Here is a 10,027-nt window from a genome sequence, read left to right as displayed (position 1 = left end):
CGTGACTGTCGAGATTGACGTGGAGGACACGTCAAATTGATCCCCGCACTCCGCAGCCTCCCGGTCAGACGAATTTCTCCTAATCGGATGAAGTTCACCCTAGGCCTGGGGTCGCGGGCGTGGAGAGTGTCCTGGGAGCGGGCGGCGGCGGCGGCAGCGGGCCCGGGGGCGGGCGGCGGCGCGCTCGGCGGCGGCGCACGACGCTCTTCCAGTCCGCGGCCCGGCCGCCGCGGCTCTCGGCTCGCGCGCGCCCTCCCTCTATGCCTCTCCCGCGGCGGCGGCGCCCCAGCTCTCCCGGACCGCGCCGGGCCCAACCCCGGCCGCCTCGGCGCCAGGCAGCCGGCCGGCCCGCGCGCCATGGGTAAGGGGCGGGCGGACGAGGCGGGGGCGAGGGGGCGGCGGTGTCCCGGCGCCTCCCTTCCCTCGTGTCCGAGGTTTCCCGGGGAGACCTGGTCCGGGATCCCGGACCGGCCGCGTTCTCCACACGCCCCCAGTCCCGGGAGTGGAGGGGGCGCTCGGCTAGTATCGGGAGGGGATGTTTCAAGTAGACGCGCCAGAGATCGCAAAAGGGCGTGGAGGGCTGGAGCGCACGGCGCTCCCCTCCGCTGCCCCTGAGCGCATGCCGACTCCCGGGACCGGACGGGATCCGCTCGCCGGGATTCTGAGGAGCCGCCGGTCACCGTCGGAGGCGCTCTGGGTGCGGCCCCTGTCCCCGCGCGGCCATTCTCGGCTCACCCGCCGGTGTTCTCTCCCTTCCCCTCACTCTGGCCGGGCGCGTCCGCAGAGCAGACCTACGGCGAGGTGAACCAGCTGGGCGGTGTGTTCGTCAACGGCCGGCCACTGCCCAACGCCATCCGCCTGCGCATCGTGGAGCTGGCGCAGCTGGGCATCCGACCCTGTGACATCAGCCGGCAGCTTCGCGTGTCCCACGGCTGCGTGAGCAAGATCCTGGCGCGCTACAACGAGACGGGCTCCATCCTGCCCGGAGCTATTGGGGGCAGCAAACCTCGCGTCACCACCCCCAACGTGGTCAAGCATATCCGGGACTACAAGCAGGGCGACCCCGGCATCTTCGCCTGGGAGATCCGCGACCGGCTGCTGGCCGACGGCGTCTGCGACAAGTACAACGTGCCCTCGGTGAGCTCCATCAGCCGTATTCTGCGCAATAAGATTGGCAGCCTGGCGCAGCCCGGGCCCTACGAGGGAAGCAAGCAGCCGCCGCCGCAGCCGGCGCTCCCCTACAACCACATCTACCAGTACCCCTACCCCAGCCCCGTGTCGTCCACGGGCGCCAAGATGGGCAGCCACCACGGGGTCCCGGGCACAGCCGGCCACGTCAGCATCCCCCGTTCATGGCCCTCGGCTCACTCGGTCAGCAACATCTTGGGCATCCGGACGTTTATGGAGCAAACAGGTCAGTGGCGCCGGCCTTCGGTAGCTTTCCTGGAAGGGGCGGAATGGAGCAAGGGGGGGCAGGAGTGTGGGTGAGGGGGTCACTCTCGCCCGGCCTCCTCCAACCGCTTTTGGCTCAGGGGAGGGCTCCGGGCTGGCCAGGGAGGCTGAGGGTCCTGGGGCCTTCTGTGGGAGTCCTCGGACATCTTGAACTTTTTATGACAAATATGGAAAATATTTTCCCAAATGGAAGAGCAATCGCCGACCACAAATTCAATGCCCTGAAATTGCGCTTTTTCATTCTTGCAAAAAGTATGCAAACCCCTATCGCCAGATCTAAGCCAAACAAACCGCAAAGTCAATTCTGCGACCTTTTCTTTAAGACTAGTTTCTTCCAGGGCCCCTCACCATTCCTGAAAGGGCTCTGTCCCTCCCAGGCCCAAAGACTCTTTGAGTAAAGGGTGAAAGGGCCACCTGGCCCAGTGACTTGAGTCTCCAGTAGGCCCCACAGCCTTGCAGGTTCTGAGACTGAGTCCTCGGGTCACAGGCGCCTACAGGCTGTGGCCATCCTTAGGGTGGAAGCGCCCATGGATTTGCCCTCGGCCTACAATGAGACTCTCAGCAATCTGTCAGCAATCTGTCGGGGTGTGGAGGGAGGAGACCAGGAGAGGAGGTGGGTTAGGGGCAGCTTTGATGCGGGGCTCGGGAGAGTGGGTGGGGGCCAGACCTGAGCCCTGAGTTTCTTTGCACTGTCCCCTGCCCCTAGCAGAATGGTGTGTTCCTAGGTGAGCAGACTCAGCGGGAGGGTAAGAGGCAAAATTCACTATAGCCTGAGAGAGAGGAGGGGAGTCCTGGATGAAACCGAAGGCTTAGCTCCAGCGGCCTTGGGCCACATCTCCAAGCCCGTGCACAGGCTTTGTTTCTCCTTGTGGCTCAAACTCAGCCTGGGCCTCAGGCTCAGGCCAAAGCTTTGTATGGAGCAGCCCACGGGCAACTGGCAGGGAGGTGACCTGGCCAGGCCTGAGCTCAGTTCTGGAGCTTTCTCTAGGTTTCATTTCTGCACCAGGAGCAGACCTGTGCCCCGACACTCTTGGGTGGCTGAGTTGACACTTATTTCGGGACACCCAGGATGTCTTTGCAGGGAGTTCTGCACAGAAACAGCTTCTAGCCTTCCAGACGCTTTTTGAGACATTGAGAAATCCCGTGTAATTTTCTTGAGCCTTCTGTGGATTTGAACTTGGACCTTTTGAGGCACCATCTCTGGACAGCAGAAAGGCGGCCTGGGCCGAGGTCGCCAGCTCTGGCTGCCAGCTGTCTACCTGCTGGAGATCCCTTGTTTCGCGGGAAGCGGGTTGAGGGCTGAGGGGAGGGAGGAGTATGCCCATCCGCCCTCCTTCTGTGCCGCTGGGAGCAAAAGCGAAACCTGGGGCCTCGGAGCATCTGACCCCTGGGGGTTCAGAGGAGCCCTGGACTCTCCCTTGGATTCCAGGTGGGCACTTGAAGGCCCGAGAGCGCCTGTCCGGGCGGAGGGCTGCCCACATGCCCTTCTAATCCGTCCTGTGTCCCCGCAGGGGCCCTGGCGGGGAGCGAAGGCGCCGCCTACTCCCCGAAGATGGAAGACTGGGCGGGAGTGAACCGCGCGGCCTTTCCCGCCAGCCCCGCTGTGAACGGGCTCGAGAAACCTGCCTTAGACACGGACATTAAATACACGCAGGTAACCGAGCGCGGGGAAGGAGCCGTCCTTCATCAGGGGAGCGGAGGAGTTGGGGGCGGGTTAGAGAGAAAGAGAAGAGACCCCCCCCACCCCCACCCAATCCGGGGTTGGGGGAAGCGAGCTGGGGAGACAGTCAGGGTCTGGCTGCTTGGCCCGGCATCTGCGGGCAAATTTCTCTCTTTCCTAGGAGCGCTGGCTTTCAAGGGGATTGACTTGCATTTTGGCCAAGACATTTTTTGCTAAAAAAGCTGGGACGAGTTAACACAAAAGATCGAAGACTGACTCCCTTTCTCTAAATTCCGGATGATGACTACCTTGACCCCTTCACCTTTTATGAGCACTTTTAAAGAATTGGAGTGGGCATCACTTTGCCGGAGTTCTTTCCAGGACAGTTAGAGGCCAGGCTTCGTGTGGGAATCATGGCTGGGACAGCAGGGGGAATGAGGATCCCCCCGCGACCCCCCCGTAACTGCCTGTGAGGGGGAAGCCTGAGGGGTCGCCTGCTGGTGACAGGCTGTCGCGCTCTCTCCTCGCAGTCGGCCTCCGGCCTTTCCGCGGTGGGCGGCTTCCTTCCGGCTTGCGCCTACCCGGCCTCCAACCAGCACGGCGTGTACAGCTCGCCGGCCGGCGGCTACCTCGCCCCGGGCCCGCCGTGGCCGCCGGCGCAGGGTCCCCCGCTGGCGCCCCCGGGCGCCAGCGTCACCGTGCACGGCGGGGAGCTCGCGGCAGCCGTGACCTTCAAGCATCCCAACCGAGAAGGTGAGGGGTGCGGCCGGGCGGGCGGCGGGCAGGAGGGCAGCGAGCAGGAGCGCTAGGAAGGGTCCCTGGAAGAAAAGAGGGGAGACAGACGGAGACGGAGGGGGAGACAGACAGCGAGACCGACAGCGAGAGGCTGGAGTGGGTACTGGCCTAGATTCTTCGCTCGGTTTATGCTTTCAGTCTGTTAACTTCTAACTTCTCAGAGTAAACAGGTGTAAACTGTGTCCCTAGAAAGGCAGGAGGAGGTTGGGAGAGGAGCTAGGACTGTCTGCCCAACTTGTATGGAGGAAAAAAGGAACCCCTCTCTGGGTGTCATTTCTCTGTCCCTAGAAAGGTCTAGAAGGCACCCTCCAGGGGCAGCTTCCTGTGGCCTGCAGGGCTGTACTTTCTGTGGATCTGCCAGTGGCACCTGAGCCCCGCAGGTGGGTTGGACCTGCTCTGGGCCTCTTCCATGTCCTGCCCATATTTTCCTCCAGGTCCGAGTGTGTTTTTTTTTTGTTTGTTTGTTTTTTTAATTTTTTCCCCCCAAGCAGGCCCTGGTCTCTCCTTAAACACATCCTTTGGGAAAGGAGACAGCATTTCTATTATAAGTCTCTAAGGCTAGACAGGCAAGACTCTGAACTCTGTGGCGGTTTGGGGGATCCATCTTTCTGCAGGAAATGTGGCTGGGGGTTTCTACCTCTTTTGCCGCTGCCATCTCGCCCTCCCCCTCCTCCATAAATCTGCTCTCTGATAAGCCAACTAACAGATTTGAGGTATTTGACAGTCAACAGTGTGAGGGGCCTCTTCTTACACTGATCTTTGGGTTCTAGTTTTTCCTACAACTTGGGAAAAACTCACCTGCCCTTGAGTCTGCATTTTCCTCACCCTGAAAAGAATGACAGGATTTGCCAGTTTTGAAGCTGCCTCTTCCAGGTTCTGGGCACCAGAAAATTGCAACTTCGGCTCCTCTAGAGAAAGGAAGCAGTCATCCCAGGAGGGGGTGTGCCAGCCTCCCTGTAGAGGAGGCTGAAGACAAACCTGGGGCAGCATGGGCCACAGGGATGTTCCAGATGACCGAAGGGACCTTTAGCAGCTGACCTGCCTCATACTCACCCAGGCAGAAGTGGGGACAGGTGGCATCCATAGGTAGAGGACAGGCGTGTCTGGTGACGCCCAGGCAAAAAGTTTTATTTCCAAGTAGTTTCATAGTTTCATTGAGACATAATAGCACAATCCATGAAAGAGAAGGGGCAGAGACTAGATGTCACTGTTAACAGTCACGCAGAGGAACAAAAGTTTTTAAAAAATATTTTCACCTTTCTTGGAGCACACAAATTCTGGGATATCAATTTACAGATACTGAGAATGAGAACTCCTTTAAGCTTCAAATTTAATTTAAATAATTTAAATTCCATCTGTTCATTTACAAGAAAATCCAAGTAAAGGGAATTTTAAAAGTCCAGACTCAGAACTCCTCCAAGCTTTCCCTTTAAGGACAGATAAAGGGTCTCAGGGGAATGTTTTGCTCAGAGCCTTGTCCTTGGACTCCAGTCCACTGTTTTCTTGACACCTGAGGTTCTCTGCCAAATTAGAAATCAAAATTGCCTTTGCTCAGTCGTGTCCGACTCTTTGAGACCCCATGGACTGTAGCCTACCAGGCTCCTGTGTCCATGGGATTTTCCAGGCAATAGTACTGGAGTGGATTGCCATTTCCTTCTCCAAATTACATTAATTACATTAATGAGACTAAACATTTAAGTAAGTTCATTTGATTTAGAAAAGTGTAGCCAAAAATTTAAATGATCTCCCCTGGGGTGACCCCAAGGAGCAGGAAGACTTAGAAAAAGGATTCACTAACTTCAGAACAATGAGGTCCTTTTCTAACAGAGCTGCTCTGTCGCAGAGCATGTCAAGCACTACATTAGAAACAAGTTATGAAATGTAGGTAATAGTCCAGAGGGGAAGCTGCTAAATCCAGTTAATTTGAAGTGGAAGGGGGAACTCATTGATGGTTGATTTTCTTTAGAAGATACCTTCCTTTCAGAAATACAGCGCCGGGACTTTCCTGGTTAAGATGCCACGCTTCCACTGCAGGAGGCATGGGTTCAATCCCTGGTTGGAGAATTGAAACATGAAAAATTCCACATGGAGCAGCCAGAAAAACAAATACAAACACAAACAAAAAATCCAGAGCCATTGACTGACCCTGGCATTCCTGTCCCTGTAACCATTATTTTTACTTCCTATCATGGAGCATCCCAGCCATTTTCCAAATCTGCAGCAGTAATCAGCTACATTCGTTATTAAATTAATAACAATTTCCTGATTCTGACAGTTCTTTAAAGATCCAGGTAAAGGGTCATCAAATAAATCAAGTCCATCATTAAGAATGATTTCTTTAGCTGGCATACAAGTGTTTGCGTTTGAACGGGAACATACAATGAGAATTACATACCGACTTGGGTTATGGATTTTTACTCTTCTCATTGGCAGAAAAAAAAACGGACTTGAAAAATTGCCCCCCATCCTCCAAGTGGCCTTTTAAAAATTACAAAGTAATGCAAATCACTGCCTTTAATTTTCTAATCATAGCTTACAAAATTATCTTCAAAGAAATCTATCCCAGAAAACAGTTGACTACCATTCATTGTTCAGTTCATAAGAACAGTAGGAATAACATTTATTGAACTTCTTCAGTAAGAAAGCAGTTTTTTAGCTGAAAGTCATGAATGCTCAGTAAAAAACAAATACATTTGATCATCTAGTCCATACATGGACAATATACACATAATAATATATATTATATTTTATATATGTATATACATATATTTCAGTATGTCCTTCAAATCAGGTGCAGGTGAACATTAACTATTATGCTAAGATAAGATTACTCAGATGTCAAATTATGGATCGCAATTGATTAACTTTATCTTGGTAAAGGGTTGGGGGTCTAGGTTCCCTATTATTTAGGTAAGAATGTGTGATTAACATTTCCCATTGGTGAAAGGGAACGTTAATTCTTGAGGGCTGTGAGCATAGGAAAGTTCCACTTCATCTCATGTGAATGGGTGACAACATTCTGTGTAGGAACCTCCATCTTATCCAGACAAGACCGTCTCCTTCCCTCTCCAGACAGGTGACAGACCCCACTAGACAAATGGTATTTACAGGGTTTGCAGAAACTCAAAGTTTCCCGGCTCTGAGGTCCTTCCCAGCCAGTTTTTGGAAAGACTAAAGATTTGGAAATCACATTTATAAGATATTGCATAGGCTCAAAGAAAATGTGTCTTTTGTATTTGTTAGAGACAATTCAAGGCTTGTTTCAGTCATCTCTGCTCCGGATTAGTTCTTGAAGGATCCTAAAAGCTAACTTTGCCAGGAATATTAGGGCGCAGACGTCGGCCTGAGAGCCTGCCACCGCCGCCAACCGGCGTCTCCTTTGATGCAGCAGACCTGGGAGACCCTTTTTCAGAATCCCCTTGACATCTCCTCCTCCCCGCCCCGCCCCAGGGTCCCGGTAGCCTTGTAATCGAAGTCCCAATATTTTTTTAAAAAAGCTTGTCCCCATCCTGCCCATTATGATTAAATGAGCTTGCAGCGCGCCTAACGCCGGCCCGAGCTTGCGAAGCCAGCACGCCGTACGCGCTCTTGGCGCCCGGGGTCCAGGAGGTGGGGACGGAGGGGAGGAGAGGTCTTATGGGGAGGGACTGGTCGGGGAAGAGCTAAAAATACCTCAGCAGGATCGACCCCCGTAGAGTGGAGTGCAATCTGTCTCTGGCCTCCCGGGTGTTTGTTTTTCACGAGTTCATTTTTTTTCGCTTGTCTCTCAGGCAACCGGCCCTTGGCTGAGAAACCTACTCCGGAGATGTTTTCTAAACCGGCCCTCACCTCCAAGTGTGTGTAGTGAGTGGAATGAAAAAGTCTGAAAACTCAGTCGGCTGAGCGGCCGCAACTGTGTTTAGGAAAGAGAGCTGAGAGGCAGCGGGGAGCAAGGGTTCTGTCCTGGAAAGATCTTCAGGTCCTTTCGCCACCTCTGAGCAAAGCGGTGCGCGCGCGCGCCCCTCGCGCATAAGTATGGGCCCGGCTCCGCGCGCTAAAGGCGCAGTGCGCCTGCCGCCGGGCGCCGGCTGCTGCGGGCGTAAATAATGGGGAGCTTCCCTTCGCCCCAAACTGAGGCGTCCCCAGGTCCCCCCTTTAAAGGAAGACATGGGTGGGGGGGAGTGGAAAAGAAAGTTGAGAATAGGCGTCTTTAGGTGTAAACAATCCTGTGCCTCCTTGTGCAGAAGCCCAGCGGCCGGGCGTCGGGAAAAGGAAAAACAGGGGTTGCACAATAGTGGCGTCACTCTTCTGGCTTCCAGTAGCAAAACTTGGGCCCCTTCCCAAAACCCTAAGCAACAGAGCAACGAGCAAAATGCCGCCTGATCTGGCAAGACCACAGTCACTGACTCCGGAGGCCCCACGGCCCAGGACGCGGTGTGCCTACCGTAGCGAGCGCAGCTGGGTACCCGGGCCGCGAGGGTAGAACGAGGTCTGCCGCCCGCCTCATGCGCAACCACCGCCCACGTCGGTCCAGGCCGCCCGGGACTTCCTCGAGGGGCGTTTTGGTGACCCGCCCCGACTCGATTCCCCCGGCCCATCGAGAGCTCTGCACTGTTTGGAGGATAGTGACCTGGCCGCGGGCAGCCCCTCCAGCCGGTGTGCCGGCTGGAGTCTGGGGTGGGTTGGGGGGCGGGGAATGTTGGGAGGCTGCGTGCGAGCATCTCAACTCCCCGCTCCCTTCCCGCGACGTCTGGGATCCGAGAGCCGCCTCGCCCGGGGCCGTCCCGCTCGGCAGCGCTTCCTTGCGCCCCGGGCCCACTTTCCTGAGCAGCGCGGGGACCAGGCCATTTCGCGGAGGGCAGGGGGTCTGCGTTATGGAGCATCTGCCGGAGTGCCCTGAGCGGAGAGCCGCGGCCCGGGCTGGGCGGGCGAGGGGCTCCCGCGGGTGGCCGTCGAGGGCACAGGGGATGCTCAGTCTCGTTGCCTCCTTGCAGTGCCCGGCTGTGGAGCGCGCGCCGCTCCTTCCCCCCGGGACCCCGCGCTACCCACCGCGTAGCTGGGCATCGCGGTTCGCGGGTCTCCTGCTCCGCGCCGTGCCCGACAGTGACCCCACGCCCTGTGCTTCCTCCCGCAGTGGCCGACCGGAAGCCGCCCAGCCCCGGCGGCAAGGCCCCAGACGGCCTCGGGAGCTTACACGGACTACCCATCCCGGCCTCGACCTCCTAGGGCCGCGCCTCCGCGAGCCGAGCCCGAGCCCGAGCCCGGAGGCAGCGGCGGAGCGCGCACCCGAGGATTCGCCGCCGCAGAAGTGCCCATCAGCCTGGCCTCGCTCTGCCCCGCGCCCGGAGGCCGCGCGTCCTCCATCCTCCGGGGTTTTCGGCTTCTCTGAACTTAGGCTTCGGAGTGTTACATCCTCGTCTCGACCTTTCGACCGACGGGGCCTCCCTCGCCCGCCGGCCTCCAGCGTCTTTTCGACTTCGTCCCCGGCCTATCGGCACCCTGCCTCACTCCCCGCCTCGTGCCTGCTCTCCCGCGCCTCCTTTCTCTCTCCCTTTTCTATCTCCTTCCTATCGACCCTCCTTTCTTCCCTCACCTTCGCCCTCTTTATGTTCCTCTCTCTCTCGTCCCCTTTTCCCCCTGCGTCTTCCCCGTCTACGTGGTCCCTTTCTCCTGTGTCCGGCCCCATCGGCCACCTCCTCTCCTGGGCCTTTAGTCACTACTCCGCCTCTCTTCGTTGGCCCGGCTCCCCCCAGCCCTATCACCTTGCCAAGAGCCCCCCTTCCCCCCCCCCAACCACCCGCTGGACAGGTGAACAGGACAGATCCTTTGGTCTTTAGCCCCCACCTCTCAGGGGCCCCCATGCCTACTCGAGGCGGGGGCTCGAACCTGGGAATTGGAGAAGCTGCAGCATTTATTTCACATTTTATCACAATGAACCCAAACAAAGCCTCGGTGAACTGTCCCTTCTCCTCCCTCTCCCAAGGACATTATCTGGAAGTATTCTTCTCTGGATATCTTCTCAGTGCCTAAGGACTGGGTTTCTCTTTGCTTCCTCTGAGGTGATGTCACCCCAAATAAGGTTGAGGGCAGGGGGGCACCTGTGGCCACTGGTGTTTTCTGTGGTTAGAAAACCATTCCTAC

The 10,027-nt window shown here is 56.7% G+C and overlaps 1 protein-coding gene across 1 annotated transcript; it reads left to right on the top strand.

Annotated features, from left to right (window-relative positions):
• The first annotated feature begins 357 nt into the window (after window positions 1–357).
• Window positions 358–9,252, top strand: PAX1 (paired box 1). Its single transcript, XM_045162571.1, has 5 exons — window positions 358–361; window positions 617–1,414; window positions 2,964–3,106; window positions 3,643–3,865; window positions 9,021–9,252. Exons 1-5 carry the CDS (start codon window positions 358–360, stop codon window positions 9,110–9,112), a joined length of 1,260 nt encoding a protein of 419 aa, XP_045018506.1. The 3' UTR covers window positions 9,113–9,252.
• Window positions 9,253–10,027: the final 775 nt, after the last annotated feature.

The sequence above is a fragment of the Bubalus bubalis genome, chromosome 14 (genome assembly GCF_019923935.1).
Source record: "Bubalus bubalis isolate 160015118507 breed Murrah chromosome 14, NDDB_SH_1, whole genome shotgun sequence".
Taxonomy (NCBI): Eukaryota; Metazoa; Chordata; class Mammalia; order Artiodactyla; family Bovidae; genus Bubalus; species Bubalus bubalis.
This window is presented reverse-complemented; position numbering and strand designations above follow the sequence as displayed.

Coding starts and splice junctions, on each gene's coding strand:
- PAX1 (XM_045162571.1), top strand. Junction 3,107..3,642: donor CGGACATTAAATACACGCAG/GTAACCGAGCGC, acceptor CTCTCCTCGCAG/TCGGCCTCCGGCCTTTCCGC. Junction 3,866..9,020: donor CAAGCATCCCAACCGAGAAG/GTGAGGGGTGCG, acceptor TTCCTCCCGCAG/TGGCCGACCGGAAGCCGCCC.